This window comes from Bos indicus x Bos taurus, chromosome 4 (genome assembly GCF_003369695.1).
Source record: "Bos indicus x Bos taurus breed Angus x Brahman F1 hybrid chromosome 4, Bos_hybrid_MaternalHap_v2.0, whole genome shotgun sequence".
Lineage (NCBI taxonomy): Eukaryota > Metazoa > Chordata > Mammalia > Artiodactyla > Bovidae > Bos > Bos indicus x Bos taurus.
Window position 1 is genome coordinate 26,550,441 of NC_040079.1, and position 20,109 is coordinate 26,570,549.

At 39.4% G+C, this 20,109-nt stretch overlaps 2 protein-coding genes across 4 annotated transcripts in view; both read right to left on the bottom strand.

Moving 5' to 3' along the window:
• AHCYL2 (adenosylhomocysteinase like 2) overlaps window positions 1-20,109 on the bottom strand; it is a 191,399-nt gene that overhangs the window by 141,976 nt on the left and 29,314 nt on the right. The gene's annotated exons all lie outside the window — the stretch shown is intronic.
• Window positions 1,823-3,166, bottom strand: LOC113891231 (heterogeneous nuclear ribonucleoproteins A2/B1-like). 2 transcript variants are annotated; one of them, XM_027539030.1, is made up of 2 exons: window positions 2,568-3,166; window positions 1,823-2,447 (listed from the first exon to the last, which is right to left on the bottom strand). In XM_027539030.1, exons 1-2 carry the CDS (start codon window positions 3,109-3,111, stop codon window positions 2,266-2,268), a joined length of 726 nt encoding a protein of 241 aa, XP_027394831.1. In that variant the 5' UTR covers window positions 3,112-3,166; the 3' UTR covers window positions 1,823-2,265. The 2 variants fall into 2 exon arrangements, with proteins under 2 accessions (XP_027394831.1, XP_027394830.1); XM_027539029.1 differs by having other exon boundaries at window positions 1,823-3,165.

A 20,109-nucleotide genomic window follows, 5' to 3' on the forward strand; every position in this document is an offset into this window, starting at 1 on the left:
TACACAGGCTCAGATAGTAAAGAATTCGCCTCCAATGCAGGAAACTTGGGTTCGATACCTGGGTTGGGAAGATCCTCTGGAAAAGGGAATGGCTACCCACTCCAGTATTCTTGTCTGGAGAACCCCATGGACAGAGGAGTGTAGCAGGCTACATTCCATGGGGTCTCAAAGAGCAAGACATGACTGAGCAACTAAGCACATACCATATTTTACCATATCTTCACAACATAAATAATATATTCATGCTGTGCATGTTTGCATGCTCAGTCACTTCAGTCATGTCCAACTCTATGCAACCCATGGACCACCAGGCTCCTCTGTCCATGGGATTCTCCAGGCAAGAATACTGGAGTGGGTTGTCATGCCCTTCTCCAAGGGATCTGCCTGACCCAGGAATTGAACTGGTGTTTCCTGCGTCTCCTGAATAGTGGGTGGATTCTTTACCCACTGAGACACCTGTGAAGCCACCCAGATAACATAATGGACATATTTTTTATTAGGGTAACTCTATCTAGATATATCACTCATTATCACTGAGTAAATGATACATTCTACTTCTGAACAGAAGCTTTCAGAGAAATGCATGGTTCTATCAAGTCTCATTTTCCTCCACCACAAGGGCAACATCTCAGATAAGAGCTGTATCTCTAGCCTTGGTTCTGGAACAGAGCCACATGACAGATATGCAATGTGAGCAAATAATAATCTCTTGCTATTATAAGCCACTGAGTGGGGAATTATTTGTTGCCACAACCTAACCTAGCCTAAACTGATTTATATAGTATACTATACTAAATATACTCGGAGAAGGCAATGGCAACCCACTCCAGTACTCTCGCCTGGGAAATCCCATGGACGGAGGAGCCTGGTAGGCTACAGTCCATGGGGTCGCGAGGAGTCAGACACGACTGAGCAACTTCACTTTCACTTTTCACTTTCATTCACTGGAGAAGGAAATGGCAACCCACTCCAGTGTTCTTGCCTGGAGAATCCCAGGGACAGGGGAGCCCGGTGGGCTGCCGTTTATGGGGTCGCACAGAGTCGGACATAACTGACATGACTTAGCAGCAGCATACTATATACTATATCACAAGAAAGGACTCTGACCTGGTTTTGAAGATATACTGTGCTTAAAACCCTTTAAGGACACTCATGTGCCTACCAGAGTCAAAATTCCAGCCTAGTTATCAAGGCCCTTTCCGATATGGTCCTGCTTGTCTCTCTAGTCTCATTTCCTGAGACTCCCCTTTATATTCTATATTCTAATCATAATGGCCTATTTTAAGATTTCTTGACACATGATGTTGGCCTTTAACTTATCCCACCCCAATCAACCCAAAACTATACTTCCTTTAAGAATCCACTTAAACAGAATTTCCTCTGTGAAGGCTCACATCAACAGCTCCATTAAACACAACTGGTTGCTCTTTCCTGAGTACCATCACAGGATTCTGAACATCCTCCAGCAGTCCTTACTTTCCTATGCTATAAAAATTTATATTTATCTTTCCAACTACACTGTGACTTCCTTGAAAGAAAAGACTTCATTTTATTCATCTTTGGAGTCCAGATCTAATGCAGTGTTCGGCACATAATACAGGATCAATATAAGTTTACGAAAAGTGCTAACACATAGTCTTTTTCCAGCAAAGTTGGAGACAAAAAGAGGAGACAGGCCCTTTCACCATGCTAAAAGATAAACACCTGACCTATTCTACTCTTATTTTGTTTCCACTTTTTTTTTTTTCCTTTAGAATTATTTTATTAAATCATAAATGTACAACAGCTTCTTAACTCTACACACGCACTTAAATTTTTTTAAAGGAAAAACGTTATGTCTTATTACACCATGATCCTGGCTAATAGCTTTTCAAAACTTTGAGAAAAATCTTAAAAAAGGTTTCACATGTCACCTGAAACTTACAAATTTAACATTATCAAAGAAGGAATGCTTCTACACTCTTACAAAGACCACTAGAAAGAAACAACAATTAAAAAGCTAAGACACTGTCTCAAAGGCAGTTTTTTTTTAACAATCCTTCCTCCATAGTAAGGTAATGTTATTAAATAATCCAATCCATTCACAAAATGGCTCTCTGCATCTGCTCTGGTGTCTTCTGCCATATCACTGCATATTTATGCATGACTGAGATAAGATTTTCCTTAACATTGTTATTTCGATAACCTGAAGCTGCTCTGTTACCTCTGGGCTCTCATCCTCTCCTATTTATACAGTGAAGCTCATGGCAAATAGGAAGCAGCTCACTATCTGCTTCTCCCTCCATAACCCCCACTTCCTCCACTGCCTCCTGGACCATAGTTTCCTCTACCATATGGTCCCCCCATGTTCCTGCTACCACCAAAATTTCCACTCTTCATTGGACCATAGTTAGAAGGTTGTTGGTTATAATTTCCAAAATCATTGTAATTTCCACTCCCGTAATTTCCTCCTCCACAGTTGTCATAACCACCTCCGTAGCCCCCACCCTGGTTGCCATATCCAGGTCCTCCACCACCATATCCTCCTCTTCCTCCTCCATAACCAGGGCTACCTCCAAAATTGCCACCTCCAGGTCCTCCTCCATACCCATTATAGCCATCCCCAAATCCACGGCCACTTCCATATCCATCAGATCCTCCTCTAAAGTTACTTCCTGGTCCTGGTCCAAAATTCCCACCGCCACCACGAGAATCTCCAAAACCAAAGTTGCCTCCTCTTCCACTTCTAGAACTTTGGACTTCCTGCATTTCTTGTCTAGACAAAGCCTTTCTTACTTCTGCATTATGAACATTGACAGTATGGTATTTTTGCAACACAATCTTATCCACAGGATCATGGTCATCAAAAGTAACAAATCCAAAGCCTCTTTTCTTTCCAGACTGCCTGTCAGTAATAATCTCAATGGTATCAATTTTTCCATATTCCTCAAAGTAATCTCTAAGATGATGTTCCTCAGTATCTTCCTTAATTCCACCAACAAACAGCTTCTTCACAGTTACATGAGCCCCCGGCTTTCCAGATTCCTCTCTTGCAACAGCACGTTTTGGCTCAACCACTCTCCCATCAATTGAATGAGGTCTTGCAGCCATGGCAGCATCAACTTCAGCCATGGAAGAAAAAGTCACAAAACCAAATCCTCTTGATCTCCACTTTCTTTCTTAAGAATAATCTTCCAGATTGTAAAACAGAATGGTATACATATGGTTAAGTGAAAATTGAAGCCTGAGACAGAAAAAAAGATAATAAGAGAGCATCCAGTAGCTCAAGTTTTTGTACAGAGAGGAAACTAGCGATAGAACAAAAAGACCGCTTATTGAATGACAGAAGATATGTGCAAAAAAATATATCCGATAAGGGATTAATATCCAAAATACATAAAGAACTCATACAAGTCATTAGCAAAAAAAAAAAAACACCAAATTAAAATTCAGGCAGAGGACGTAAAAGACATTTTTACAAAGATAACATACAGATAGCTAACAGGTACATGAAAAGATGCTTCAACATCACCAATCATGAGGGAAATGCAAATCTAAATCACAATGAGATACCATCTCATACCTGTCAGAAGGACAACATAGAAGACAAATAATACGTGCTGGTGAGGATGCAGAGAAAAGAGAACCCTCTGTACTGTGGAAAAGTAAACTGGTGCAACCATTATGAAAAACAGTATGGAGATAGCTCAAAAATTAAAAACAGAACTACCATATGATCTATCGATTGCATGCCTATGTATTTATCCAAAGAAAACAAAACACTATTTCAAAAACATACATGTACCCCCATGTTCACTGCAACATTATTTACAATAGCCAAGATATGGGAGCAACCTAAGTGTCTCAACAGATGAATGGAAAAGGAGAGAGAGAGAGAGAGAGAGAGAGAGAGAGAGAGAGAGAGAGATACACATGTGTGTGTGTGTGTGTATATGTGTATATATATATACACACATACAATGAAATATTTTTTATCCTTAAAAAAGAATGAAATCTTGCCATCTGTGACAACAAAGATGGATCTAGAAAGAACTACACTAAGTGAAACAAGTCAGAGAAACACAAATACTGCATTTCACTTTTATGTGAAATATAAAAAACAAAACAAGTAAACACTAATAACTAAATGAAAATAGTCACAGATACAGAGAACAAACAGATGGCTGCCAGAGCACAGGCGATGGGGGAAAGAGAGAAATTAGGTGAGGGAGATTGAGAGAGACAGATTTTCAGTAACAAAAGAAATAAGTCAAATGTATTTGTGTGGGGAATATAGTCAATAATCATGTTTTGTCTTTGTATGATGAGGACAGACAGTAACTAGACTTGACATGATGATCACTTTGAAATGTATAAAAACAGCAAATCATTATGCTGTGTACCAAGAAATAACATAGTGTTGTGGGTCAATTATACTTCAAACATATACACAAAACTAACAAATTAACTAACTCATAGAAGAAGAGATCAGATTTGTACTTACCACAGGCAAGGACTGAAGAGGGGGAATTTGATGAAGACAGGCAAAAAGCACAAACTAAGATAACTAAATACTAGGGATGTAATGTACAACATGATAAAAATAATTAACATTACTAAATATTATATATAAAAGTTGTCAAGAGAAAAAATTCTAAGAGTTCTCTTCACAAAAGAGAATTTTTTTCTATTTCTTTAATTTTGTATCCATATGAGGTGCTGGATATTCATTAACTTACTGTGATAATCATTTCATGAGGTATGTAAGTCAAATCACTATGCTGTACACCTTAAACATATGGTATATATCAATTATATCCATATAAAACTAGAAAGGGAAAAAAAAGTTTCACAAGGATTTCCAGCAATATTCTGTCAGCCTATGACAGAATAGGGAAGAGGTAAAGAAAGCTCCGGAGAAGGCAATGGCACCCCACTCCAGTACTCTTGCCTGGAAAATCCCATGGACGGAGGAGCCTGGGAGGCTGCAGTCCATGGGGTCAGTGAGGGTTGGACCCGACTGAGCGACTTCCCTTTCACTTTTCACTTTTCACTTTCATGCACTGGAGAAGGAAATGGCAACCCACTCCAGTGTTCTTGCCTGGAGAATCCCAGGGATGGAGGAGCCTGGTAGGCTGCCGTCTATGGGGTCGCACAGAGTCAGACACGACTGAAGCAACTTAGCAGCAGCAGCAGCAAAGAAAGCTCTAGAAGCCAGAATGGGTTCAATAAGAAAAAAAACATATTAACCTAATTTAAAAACTACTAGATTGAGAGATCAGAGAAATAACACAGAGTAGGTCAAATACATCTCGTTGAGATCAAAGTAAAGTTTCTTATGTTCGTTAGGTGATGGATTGAGAATAAGCTGAACCATCTCAGATTATTCATCAGTGGCTTGATACTGAGAAATGGAATAATTTCCTGCCATATCAGAAAACAAGGATGTCACAGTCACAAGCAATTGCAGCCACCAAGGATGGTCAAGCTAGTGAGCCCTGCGGGAACTCAGGAAGGAAAGAATACATGTCATCTAGCAGCCATCAGACTGCAGCCACTCCCCATGACCCCTGAGCAAACTTAGGTTGTGAAAACATAGGACACTGTCCCCAGATAGGAAGATGCATATCAAAGAAATGTTTCCAGTGAGGCCAGACTTCTGCATTTTCCCATACACAGAAAAGCGCTAAATTCCTTACCTTGACATTTCTGGTTTACCAGTAATCTTGTGACTTTCCAGATTACCTGCCCTTTGTAGCACAACTCCTACATATCCTAGCTCCTCCCCTCATCCCTTGGAGCACTTTCTCAGAGCTATCTGAAAGCTGTCTGCAGGCCTCATTTGACCCAAATAAAACTTAATTCCCAATTCTCATATTGTACAAATTTTTTTCAACAGTATCAGTCTGGATGAAAGGCTCTCAGGTTATCTCAGGGCTCTGTATTTGACCTTACTTTTTTCAGTGTTTATCAACGACCTTGAAGATTCAAGTGGTAGCTTATAAATTTTCCTAGTGATATAAAACATGGGAAGGTTAGGTAATACCATGAAAGTCATAATTGAAAATCAAAAATATCTGAACAGATAGGTCGAAACAATGGGCTGAAAATGCAAAATGGAATTTATCAAGGATACATGTAAATTCATTTATCTAAACAAAAGTATGCGACTAGTAAGAAATCAATTTTTAAAAATTTATTGCAAGTTACGTAAGTAATTTAAAATATTCTAGTATTTTCATTTTTTTGGCTGCACCAAGTGGCTTGTGGAGTCTCAGCTCCATGACCAGGGAATCAAACTCAGGCCCTTAGCAGTGAGCCTGCAGAGCCCTAACCACTGTATCACAAGAGAATTCCGAAGGAATCAATTTTAATATCAGTTGATAATTAGTTGAGAGTTTATTTGACCGTAAGCTAAAGATGAAGCTTTGATGTGTAGTGTCAGCTTAAAAACTTTACACAAATTCAGTTAATAAAATAACAGTCTAGTGACTGATGGGAGAAGGAAATGGCAACCTACTCTAGTATTCTTGCCTGGAGAATCCCATGGACAGAGAAGCCTGGCAGGCTACACACAGTCCATGAGATCACAAGAGTCAGACATAACTTAATGACTAAACCACCACCACTAGTGACTGAACAGAGAAGGAAATCACTACAGGTCAGGCAACTTTCTGAGAATTGTAATTAGAATATAACCTCTTAAAAGTGGTAACTTACTAACAATGAAAAATCAGAAAGAGAAGTTAAGGAATCAATCCCATTCACCATTGCAACAAAAATAATTAAATATCTAAGAATAAACTTACCTAAGGAGACAAAAGAACTGTACACAGAAAATTATGAGACTAATGAAAGAAATCAAAGATGACATAAACAGATGGAGAGATATTCCATGTTCCTGGGTAGGAAGAATCACTATTGTGAAAATGACTATACTACCAAACACAATCTACAGATTCAGTGTGATCCCTATCAAATTACCAATGACATTTTTCACAGAACTAGAACAAAAAATTTCACAATTCATATGGAAACACAAAAGAACCCGGAATAGCCAAAGCAATCTTGAGAAAGAAGGATGGAGCTGGAGGAATAAAGCTTCCTGACTTCAGATTATACTACAAAGCTACAGTCATCAAGACAGTATGGTACTGGCACAAAAACAGAATTATAAACCAATGGAACAAGATAAAAAGCCCAGAAATAAACTCATGCACATATGGGTACCTTATTTTTGACAAAGGAAGCAAGAATATACAATGTGTCAAAGACAGCCTCTTCAATAAATGGTGCTGGGAAAAGTGGACAGCTATATGTAAAAGAATGAAATTAGGACATTTCCTAACACCATACACAAAGATAAACTCAAAATGGATTAAAAACCTAAATGTAAGCCCAGAAACTATAAAACTCTTAGAGGAAAACATAGGCAGACCACTCGATGACATAAATCAAAGCGAGATCTTCTATGACTCATCTTCTAGAACAATGGAAACAAAAACAAAAGTAAACAAGTAGGACCTGATTAAACTTAAAAGCTTTTGCACAGCAAAGGAAACACTAAGCAAGGTGAAAAGACAACCCTCAGAATGGGAGAAAATAATAGCAAATGAAACAACTGACAAAGGATTAATTTCCAAAATACACAAGCAGCTCATACAATTCAATACCAGAAAAACAAACAATCTGATCAAAAAGTGGAAAAAAGACCTAAACAGACATTTCTCCAAAGAAGACATACAGATGGCTAACAAACACATGAAAATATGCTCAACATCACTCATAATTACAGAAATGCAAATCAAAACCACAATGAGATATCACCTCACACCGGTCAGAATGGTCATCATCAAAAAGCCTACAAATAATAAATGCTGGAGAGGGTGTAGAGAAAAGGGAATGCTCCTGCACTGTTGGTGGGAACGTAAACTGATATAGCCACTATGGAAGACAGTATGGAGATTCCTTAAAAAACTAGGAATAAAACCAGCATATGACCCAGCAATCCCATCCTAGGCATATACCCTGAGGAAACCAAAATTGAAAAAGACACATGTATCCCACTGTTCATCGCAGCACTATTTACAACAGCTAGAGCATGGAAGCAAGCTAGATGTCCATCAACAAATGAAAGGATAAAGAAGCTGTGGTACATAGACACAATGGAATACTTAAAAAGGAACACCTTTGAATCAGTTCTAATGAGGTGGACGAACATAGAACCTACTGTATACAGTGAAGTAAGTCAGAGAAAGATAAATATCATATTCTAACACACATATACGAAATCTAGAAAAATGGCACTGAAGAATTTATTTTCAGGGCAGCAATGGAGAAACAGACATAGAAAATAGACTTGTGGCCATGGGGAGAAGGGAGGAGAGGGTGAGATGTATGGAAAGAGTAACATAGAAACTTACTGTACGTAAAATAGATAGCCAATGGGAATTTGCTGTATGGCTCAGGAAACTCAAACAGGGGCTCTGTATCAACCTAGAGGGGTGGGATGGGGAAGGAGACGGGAGGGAAGTTCAAAGGGAGGGGATACATGTATACCTGTGGCTGATTCACGTTGAGGTTTGACAGAAAACAGAATTTGGTAAAGCATTATCCTTGAATAAAAAGAAATTAATTAAAAAATAAAGTGATAACTTACCACTTATAACAGATACAGAAGAGGATAACCAGGATGGTAGTACTGGGGCTGGAAACTAAACCAAATGAAAGAAAGACCTGAGAGAATCAGGAATGATATCCACAGAGATGAGATCTGAGATAGTAAAAGTAACATCAGAGCTGTTTCCCAGTTCTTTGAATGACTGTTATATTGCATGGCACAAATTATGTTTTATACATTTTGTACTTATTTCCCATGTACACAGTTCCAAACGTGTATGTGTGTGTGAGTGCATGCTCAGCCATGCCCAACTCTTTGCAACCCCATGGACTGCGGCCTGTCCATGCTTCTCTGTCCATGGGATTCTCCAGACAAGAACACTGGAGCGGGTTGCCATTTCCTTCTCCATGGGATCTTCCTGACCCAGGGATCGAACCCATGTCTCCTGCATTGGCAGGCAGATTCTTTACCACTGCACCACCTGGGAAGCCCTAACCTGACATGTAATAAATGCTCAAGAATTTGAAGTTCAAAAATCAACTCAGCTGTTGATGGCTAAGCCAACAAAGATTTGTTACACAGGAGTAACTAATGTGATCTCAATGACAACTCAACAAAAGGATAAAGCTGGAGGAAAAAACTTAAAAAACCAAAGTAGAAAGCCTTAACTGAAGCAAGCACATAGGCTATGTAAGGAATATTACCCTGAAAGTTAGAATTTCTGTCTTCTATCAGATGATGTTCTTGATCATCAGTTCGTTCAGTCGCTCAGTCATGTCCGACTCTTTGCGGCCCCATGAATCGCAGCACGCCAGGCCTCCCTGTCCATCACCAACTCCCAGAGCTTACTCAAACTCATGTCCATCAAGTCGGTGATGCCATCCAGCTATCTCATCCTCTGTTGTCCCCTTCTCCTCCTGCCCCCAATCCCTCCCAGCATCAGAGTCTTTTCCAATGAGTCAACTCTTCGCACGAGGTGGCCAAACTATTGGAGTTTGAGCTTTAGCATCAGTCCTTCAAAAGAACACCCAGGACTGATCTCCTTTAGGATGGACTGATTGGATCTCCTTGCAGTCCAAGGGACTCTCAAGAGTCTTCTCCAACACCACAGCTCAAAAGCATCAATTCTTCGGCGCTCAGCTGTCTTCACAGTCCAACTCTCACATCCATACATGACCACTGGAAAAACCATAGCCTTGACTAGATTGACCTTTGTTGGCAAAATAACGTCTCTGCTTTTGAATATGCTATCTAGGTTGATCATAACTTTCCTTCCAAGGAGTAAGCGTCTTTTAATTTCATGGCTGCAATCACCATCTCCAATGATTTTGGAGCCCCTCAAAATAAAATCTGACACTGTTTCCACTGTTTCCCCATCTATTTGTCATGAAGTGATGGGACCAGATGCCATGATCTTAGTTTTCTGAATGTTGAGCTTTAAGCCAACTTTCACTCTCTTTCACTTTCATCAAGAGGCTTTTTAGTTCCTCTTCACTTTCTGCCATTAGATTAGTGTCATCTGCATATCTAAGGTTATTGATATTTCTCCTGGCAATCTTGATTCCAGCTTGTGCTTCTTCCAGCCCAGCGTTTCTCATGATGTACTCTGCATATAAGTTAAATAAGCAGGGTGACAACATGCAGCCTTGACGTACTCCTTTTCCTATTTCGAACCAGTCTGTTGTTCCATGTCTAGTTCTGACTGTTGCTTCCTGAGCTGTATACAGGTTTCTCAAGAGGCGGGTCTTGCCACTACTTATATTTCAGTTCCTCTTGTATTAATAAATATTTCTACAATACAAAGTCATTTTTTCATTGTTCTTTTACAAACATAAAGCTGAGGTTGAGAGAACCTATTTACTTGGCACCAAACCACATGACAGTGGTTAAACTTGAATTAGAACTCTAAGTTTTTTACTCACAACCTCTTTGTTAAAACTGCTAGACTCGTTAGAAAGTGAAAGTCGCTCGGTCTAGTCCTTGCGACCCCATGGACTGTACAGTCCATAGAATTCTCCAGGCCAGAATACTGGAGTGGGTAGCCTTTCCCTTTGCCACGGGATATTCCCAACCCAGGTCTCCCACATTGCAGCGAATTCTTTACCAGCTTAGCCACAAGGGAAGCCCACTAGACTCATTAGGGACACAGTAAACAAGTATAGTATTACACTTATTAACCCAACTCCAATTTGGTAATACTCTGGCTTCACTTTTATTACTTCCTCCAGCCATCCAACGGAGAAGGCAATGGCATCCCACTCCAGTACTCTTGCCTGAAGAACCCCAGGGATGCCTGAGCCTGGTGGGCTGCCGTCTATGGGGTCGCACAGAGTCGGACACGACTGAAGCGACTTAGCAGCAGCCAGCCATCCAGTCTCTAAACCCACAAAGTAAGCCTGCATTAAAACTATACAACATTTAGAAATTTTTATTTCTTAGAGCTTAATGCTAAAACAAAAAAGTAATGAGATTTGAAACCAAAGATTTATCTCTTTCATGTTGCTTAAGGAGTAGCCATGGCACCACCGGTTCTACCATAAGCAAATCTTGGCCAACAGGGTCTGCTAAGCACACACCACGTTGTTTTTCTGGGAACCTAAGTGGCTTCCTTTGGGCATTACAGAGCTGCAGCAAAGTTAGTAACAGAAGACAGTGAGAAAAATTTTAACTTCAGTAGAGGAAAAAGAAGTGTTCATGTGTACGAAGAAGATAAGCACATGAAAGATTCATTGTGTTTTCTATGCATGGGGCTAGCTTGTCAAAAAGCTATTAAAGAAAGCTGGAGAGGCACAGGACTTGATAGTGTTCAAGGAGGAGTTACACCGGGTTTTTAATAGCAAACTGGTGGTCAGCTCTAGTAGTAAAATCTCTAAAGGAATGCCCTAACAAGTGAGGACGCTCTCAATTTACTTCCCAAGGAGACTTATTTACATTATAATGGTTGCTACGGTTACTTTAATTCCATCACAGCTCCTTTCTCCAGTTGCTAAACTGGAGCTCCAGCCTGGGTGGTAGCCGTTCACAATCAGAAACCTCAACTGAAGCAAACTCAAAATTCAGGATACTCAAAAGTTCATGACCTACAGAGGGAGAGTTCTACTAACAAAAATTGCCAAAAGGCAGGGCTCTTTGTTTCCTGTATTTTTTCTATTCAAGATCTTACTGCTACCTTAGGGGAACTCTCTAGGAGTCAATATTTTTATTGGCCCTAACCAGATATTCTTAAAGGAAAAGCAAAACAAATAACATGAATTTCATAAAGAGTAATGGATCAAAGCTGTGATTCCTATATTACCAGTATCTTTCCCCCTTGCTTTAATCAAAAAAAGACCATTATTAAAAAGACATTGAAAAGTCTCTCACATGACTCATCATTATTATCTTTCTAAAAAAAATATTTATTTACCTGGCTGCACCAGGTGTTAGTTGCGGCATGTAAGACCTTCGATCTTCACTGTGGCATGTGGGATCTTTAGTTGCAGTGTGTGGGATTTTATTTTTAGTTGCAGCATGTGAAACCTAGTTCCCAGATCAGGGACTGAACCCATGCCCCCGCCACTGGGAGTGTGGCGTCTTAGTCACTGAACCAATCAGCAGGGAAGTCCTACTAACTACTATCTTCTAAGAACAACAACATATAGTACTGGCTCTACAAGCAGTACCTAAACCAGATATAAACAATGAGGTCAGTATATTCTGCATTAAAGCAATAACCAAACAGAACATACAGTAACAGAAAAAGGAAAGAAAGGGGAAGTGAAGAACAAAAAAAGAGCAAGATTTCAGAACCATGAACTCCAAATAATCACTTTAAGTACAGTTAATTTAACAACAACAACAACAACAAAATGTTCCAATGATAATGAGAAACATTACTCTCAAAGATAGCAATAATGACAGACACATAGGTAGTGGTCTGTAGATACCCACCTAGTCAGCCATCAGAGGCTTCAAAGACCACCCACGGGAAAAGTGAAGTTTCACATTTCTATATTTTTATTGTTTATTCTTGTATCCCCATTCTCATCATCCTCTCAACTTAAGCAAACACTGTAATGTACTTAATGTGTTTAGATGTTTTCTAGTAAACTGTGTAATGTGTTTTACTTACATACCTTTTAAAAATTTATATAGATGCTTTTGTTAAATGTCTCAATCTGTTTTTAATTACCACCAGGCCAGGCTTCAGCAATACGTGAACCATGAACTTCCAGATGTTCAAGCTGGTTTTAGAAAAGGCAGAGGAACTAGAGATCAAATTGACAACATCCGCTGGATCATCAAAAAAGCAAGAGAGTTCCAGAAAAACATCTATTTCTGCTTTACTGACTATGCCAAAGCCTTTGATGGTGCGGATCACAATAAACTGTGGAAAATTCTGAAAGAGATGGGAATACCAGACCACCTGACCTGCCTCTTGAGAAACCTATATGCAGGTCAGGAAGCAACAGTTAGAACTGGACATGGAACAACAGACTGGTTCCAAATAGGAAAAGGAGTACATCAAGGCTGTATATTGTCACCCTGCTTATTTAACTTATATGCAGAGTACATCATGAGAAACGCTGGGCTGGAGGAAGCACAAGCTAGAATCAAGACTGCTGGGAGAAATATCAATAACCTCAGATATGCAGATGACACCACCCTTATGGCAGAAAGTGAAGAGGAACTCTTGATGAAAGTGAAAGAGAGTGAAAGTTGGCTTAAAGCTCAACATTCAGAAAACTAAGATCATGGCATCTGGTCCCATCACTTCATGGGAAATAGATGGGGAAACAGTGTCAGACTTTATTTTGGGGGGCTCCAAAATCACTGCAGATGGTGCTTGCAGCCATGAAATTAAAAGACGCTTACTCCTTGGAAGGAAAGTTATGACCAACCTAGATAGCATATTCAAAAGCAGAGACATTATTTTGCCAACAAAGGTCTGTCTAGTCAAGGCTATGGTTTTTCCAGTGGTCAAGTATCGATGTGAGAGTTGGACTGTGAAGAAAGCTGAGCGCCGAAGAATTAATGCTTTTGAACTGTGGTGTTGGAGAAGACTCTTGAGAGTCCCTTGGACTGCAAGGAGATCCAACCAGTCCATTCTAAAGGAGATCAGTCCTGGGTGTTCTTTTGAAGGACTGATGCTAAAGCTGAAACTCCAGTACTTTGGCCACCTCATGCGAAGAGTTGACTCATTGGAAAAGACTCTGATGCTGGGAGGGATTGGGGGCAGGAGGAGAAGGGAACGACAGAGGATGAGATAGCTGGATGGCATCACCGACTCGATGGACATGAGTTTGAGTAAACTCTGGGAGTTGGTGATAGACAGGGAGGCCTGGCGTGCTGCGATTCATGGGGTCGCAAAGAGTCGGACACGATTGAGCGACTGAACTGAACTGAACTGAACTGATGCTTTTAAGAGGGCTTCCCAGGTGGCGCTAGTGGTAAAGAACTGGCCTGCCAATGCAGGAGACATAAGAGAAGCAGATTCGATCCCTGGGTCGGGAAGATCCCCTGGCAGAGGGCACGGCAACCCACTCCAGTATTCTTGCCTGGAGAATCCTATGGACAGAGGAGCTTGGTGGGCTGCAGTCCTTAGGGCTGCACAGAGTCAGACATGACTGAAGTGACTTGGCATGCACACATACATTTAAGGTCCATCATGTTTCCGTGCATACATCTAGTTCACCGCTTCAAACTGCTAGATAGTACCCTGTGGAATAAATCTATCATAATTTACTCAACATTGGGCAAAGAGTATGGACAATAAGATTGTTTTCCATAAGCACAAATAACAAGCGATGAATGACCAACCACTTATGGACCTCTGTGAGAATTTCTTTCAGGTATACAGCTACGAAAAGAACTGTTGGATCACACTGTATCTGGGTAAGTACAGCCTTTCAAAATAGTTAGACAAGTCTATACTACTATGAAGAGTCTCTTGATCAAAGTGAAAGGGAAGAGTGAAAAAGTTGGCTTAAAACTCAACATTCAGAAAACTAAGATCATGGCATCTGGTCCCATCACTTCATGGCAAATAGATGGGGAAACAGTGACAGAATTTATTTTTTTGGGGGCTCCCAAGTCACTGCAGACGGTGATTGCAGCCATGAAATTAAAAGACGCTGACTCCTTGGAAGGAAAGTTATGACCAACGTAGACAACATATTACAAAGCAGAGACATTACTTTGCCAACAGAGGTCTATCTAGTCAAAGCTATGGTTTTTCCAGTAGTCATGTATGGATGTGAGAGTTGGACTATAAAGAAAGCTGAGCGCTGAAGAATTGATGCTTTTGAACTGCAAGGAGATCCAACCAGTCTATCCTAAAGGAAATCAGTCCTGAATATTCATTGGAAGGACTGATGCTGAAGCTGGAACTGCAATACCTGAGCCATCTGATGCGAAGAACTGACTCATTGGAAAATACCTTAATGCTGGGAAAGACTGAAGGCGGGAGAAGAAGGGGACGAACGAGGATGAGATGGCTGGATGGCATCACCGATTCAATAGACATGAGTTTGAGTAAACTCCGGGAGTTGGTGACGGACAGGAAGGCCTAGAGTGCTGTGGTCCATGGGGTCACAAAGAGTCAGATAGGAATAAGCGACTGAACGGACACTTCTACCAACGAGGAACTAGGGTACCTGTGCAGCCACTGTTTACCAAGCACTGGGCGAGACACTCCAGGTCCTTTTTCTACTATAAACCTCATCCTCTTGAGCTAGTCTTTGCCCCTCGGCTTTTCACATCAGCAGTCACCACGTCAGAACTATGAACGTAAGGGTTTCCTCCCTTGCTTCTCCCTGACCATCAAGTTCCCTATTCTACTCCAATGATGCCCTAGGCTGCCAAGGCTTCCACTAACCATGAAACTTACGAAACACAATCAAATAGCCAATGTTATTTTAACAAGTTTAAAAAAGTCATTAATTGAAGTCTGCCCATTATACTGAACACCAAGAAATTTCTTTATCTACATTTTAGACCATTCTATAGTGCATTTTCTTTCCCTTTTTAGGGAGTACTTGGAGAAACAGCACCATTTATTTGGAACTCTTCATACATAAAATAAGGGGAGAGCTGGATTACAATCAGTGTTTTCAATCTAAACTCTGGAACTGAGGACTCAAGATGATCATGTCAAGACAAAACAGGGTTACCTATGCCTCTTCAATTAGAAGAGCACAATAAAAAATTTTTTAACCTATAAATTTTGTTTCCTCTTTAGATTCAGTCTGGAAAATTGGTTCAATAAGAAAAAGATTTATTCACACATAACTAGTTGGGAGTATTAACTGGTATAACCTCTACTGTATTTGGCAATATTCACAAAATAAAAAATATACATTCCTTTGAATTAGAAATTTCACTTGTAAGAATCTTTCTATAGACATTCACATATCTGTCCACATACATACAAGTATATTCATTATAGCTTCATTTGTCAAGGCAAAATATATTGAAAACAGCTCCTGAAAGACACTTAAAAAACTCAACATTCTGGCTGCCTCTAAAAAGGCCAGTTAAGTGGCTAGAGGACAAGTGCTTTATTTTATATCTTTTGAATTTTACACCATTACATGTATGAAAAGTGAAAGTGAAAGTCACTCAGTCATGTCCAACTCTTTGCAACCCCAGGGACTATACAGTCCATGGAATTCTCCAGGCCAGAGTACTGGAGTGGGTAGCTTTTCCCTTCTCCAGGGCCTCTTCTCAACCCAGGGATCGAACCCAGGTCTCCCACATTGCAGGCAGATTCTTTACCAGCTGAGCCACCAGGGAAGCCCATTACATGTCTAATCTATTACAAATTTTAATTTATCACTCTAACAACCTACATTATCTTCTAAAGATTCTTCAAGCCCTCACATTCTGATTTTAACATCTGACTTACAATCCAACAGTTATTTCTTGCAAATAATCAGAGAAATAAAGTAACTGAAGGGTATCAAGAAGGCAGCTTTCATTAGACAAGGTGCATGTGTCTATACAGTATGAGAGTATTATATTTAGTCTTGGCACTGCCATCTCCTTTAGAAGTTCCTTCTAACTGGATCTCACCTTATTTTTTATTCATATCAACTTTCCTTGAGTTCATAAAGACAAGTCTATCAAATGAATTGCCCTGTCCCTAAGAACTGCTAGAAAGAAATAATATGTCCATATAGATAACAGATAGTGGTGTCTATGAAGCTCAAAATGTATTTCCTTTTTTTGTCGTTTGACCAAGTCACACTGCCTTCAGGATCTTAGTTCCCCAGCCAGGGACTGAACCTAAGCCCTCATGCAGTAAAAGCACTGACTCCTAACCATTGGACTGCCAGGGAATCCCCCCAAAATGTATTTACTTTCAATGACTTAAGAATTGTGTTGTTCAATAGACAGTGACTAGCCATATGATGCTAATGAACACATTAAATGTGGCCAGTCCAAATTTAAATGTGCTGTCAAAACATAATACATACCAGATATCAGACTTAATATGAAAAAGTAAAATATCTCAATTTTAATATGGATTACATGCTGAAATTGTAATATATGGATTTATAAGATTAAATACAATATATTATTAAAAATCACTTTTTTTTTTTTACTTTTATTAATGTGGCTACCAGAAAATTTAATGCGACTATACTTTGAATTTCAGATTAATGTAGTAAATTAATCCTGCTACATTTCAGATGAATTCACTTGCTCATATTCCACAAGAAAAGTATTTCAAAATTTCACCATTTTAGTCAAACTTAGTCCTTTTCCTTCTCCATTCCTCAGCCTATCAATGAGCCTCAGAATAAAATAAAAGGACAGCTACAGTCTTGCCCCTTTAGATTTATTTATAAAATTTAATCTTCTTTGAAATAAAGTTTCCAGATAGCATTGTTTTGATCAGGTTAAATAAAAAGTGACTCAGGGGCTTAATGAACACTGATAGTTTTATAGCTGTACAGTACAACAAAGAGGCTGAGGTGGAAAATTGAGACTCCTGGGCTCTAGTTTCAATAAAATGATACTCCTTTGAAAAATAGTAACAATATATCATCAAGTACAAAACAATTCAATGTAAAATATCTAGTTTTTAATCATAGCTTTTAGAAAAAAAAATAACTTCCCTGAAATTAGCATGTTACATTGTTTATTTCAAACTTTTAGTATCAAGTAAAATTATGGATTTAACTGGATTAAAAGGTATAAGAAACTATATAAATTTTGCCAATACTACTATTTCTTGTTCATTTAATAGTGCTTTGTACCCAAGGTTCTCTCATTAGCCATCTTTATCCTCCCTACAATCCTTCTACATATAGCTAACAATATGATAAGGACCTTTATGGTAACTTCCAAAACTATCTTTTTGACTCTCTTCCTTCTATTTCCACTCTGAATCCGTTCTAGCCATCTATAATACATTTTCATTTGGAGCTTATACTAATATTTCAAGCACAAAGTAAAAAGCTGAACTTGAGTTTTTATTCTGCAGTGCTTTAACTAAGTATTCATAATTTAGTCAAATAAGCATTTGGTTGAAGTATTATAGAATACATTTTTTTATATTGTATTTGACTTGACTAAATCATAATATTTAAGCAGAAAAGATACAACTATAAGTTTGTTTCTTGTTTTTCTGACTTTTTAACCGTCTGAAATTGATGAAACATAAAAACCTAAACAACTGTGTTCTGAAACATTCTAATTTCTTCTCAAGAATATTTATTATCTTATAACTCTGGAATTATTTATATTTACAGATATATTAATAGAAACTGAGATTGTATCTTGGCAAAATGCAGCATTTGTTTTTTGCATTTATAGCTGTCTGCTCTGGAGCCTTGGACAAGCACTAAGTAGAGTGCTTAATGGCATTAAACATTTATTTTATTTTATTTGGCCTTCCAATTAGTAAACTATAATTGCTTGCCAAAGAGCTATTATAAGAACTAATCCATATTTATAAGTGCTCTAAAGAGAGTATTCTTTGATACTCTGCTACATCTTGGCAAGGACCCAAACCTTCTGGGGTGCTCTTCCTTTTCTTCCCAAGACTGGGTTACAGGGGCCTTCAGGAGTCTAACTGTGAATCCCCAAATATCCATCACCTTTGCTTTCTTTAAAGTGACAGACCTCCTGCTGAGTCCCTCACTCTTCAAATGGAAATACATATGCGCCATGATCTCTGCTACATATTTAAAAAACAGTTTTGCAGAAAAAGAGTAGATAAAATGTGAGATCTGAAAAGTAGGTTTTAAGCCAAAGGAGTCTTTAACTGGTTTAATATGATGCTCCTGAATAAAACCAGTGTTGCTTTAGAATCATTAAGTATCATCACGTCCATGTATACTACACACTGTTTTTGTTATCATCTAGCCAGAGAGTCTGAAAAACCTTGGGCTCTTTCTAAAGGGTTAATTATCAGTGCCATCTGACAGAGAATCTAACCAAGAATATTACACAGATGAGCTGAAAAGTCAATACTGAACCTTTCACGTGTATGACAGTGTGGGGGGTTAAATTCACTTAAGGGACACACAAGCAACAAACTGTAAGGGGAGAAATGTTATAAATCAATAGTTCATGACTGGGGCTCAGCTCTACAATCACAAACATTTATTAAGTACCTATTATACGTTAGAAGGTGAAACTAGCACTATCCAAGTGGGGCTAGTGGTAAAGAAATGGCAATCCACTCCAGTGTTCTTGCCTGGAGAATCCCAGGGACGGGGAAGCCTGGTGCGCTGCCGTCTATGGGGTCGCACAGAGTTGGACACGACTGAAGCGACTTAGCAGCAGCAGAAGCAGTGGTAAAGAACCCACCTGCCAACGCAGGAGACTTAGGAGATGTGGGTTCGATCCCTGGGTCGGGAAGATCCCCTGAAGGAGGGCATCGCAACCCTCTGCAGTATTCTGGCCTGGAGAAGGCAATGGACAGAAGAGCCTGGAAGGCTACAGTCCATAGGGTTGCACAGAATCAGACATGACTGAAGCAACAGCATGGCACATATGTTAGCATTAAATTGTGAAAAACTGACCAATAGCAAGACAAATACTAACGAACAAAAAGCAGATCAATTAAAACTAACACAATATTGTAAAGCAACTATACTCCAATAAAAATGTGTTTTTTTTTTTTTTTTTTAAAAAAAGCTAAATAGAAGAGACCAGGGGATCTTCCCAACCCAGATTGAACCTGCATCTCTTGCATCCTTCACTGGTGGGTGGGTAGGTTCTTTACCACTAGTGCCACCTGGGAAGTCCACAAACATACTACCCCAAGGTAAGGGAAAAAGACTCAGTGATTTCTGAGATATTCTAAAGATCCTAAAGACCATAAAATGTATAAGCTACTAGGCAATGGCACCCCACTCCAGTACTCTTGCCTGGAAAATCTCACGGGCAGAGGAGCCTGGTAGGCTGCAGTCCATGGGGTCGCTAAGAGTCGGACACGACTGAGCGACTTCACTTTGACTTTTCACTTTCATGCATTGGGGAAGGAAATGGCAACCCACTCCAGTGTTCTTGCCTGG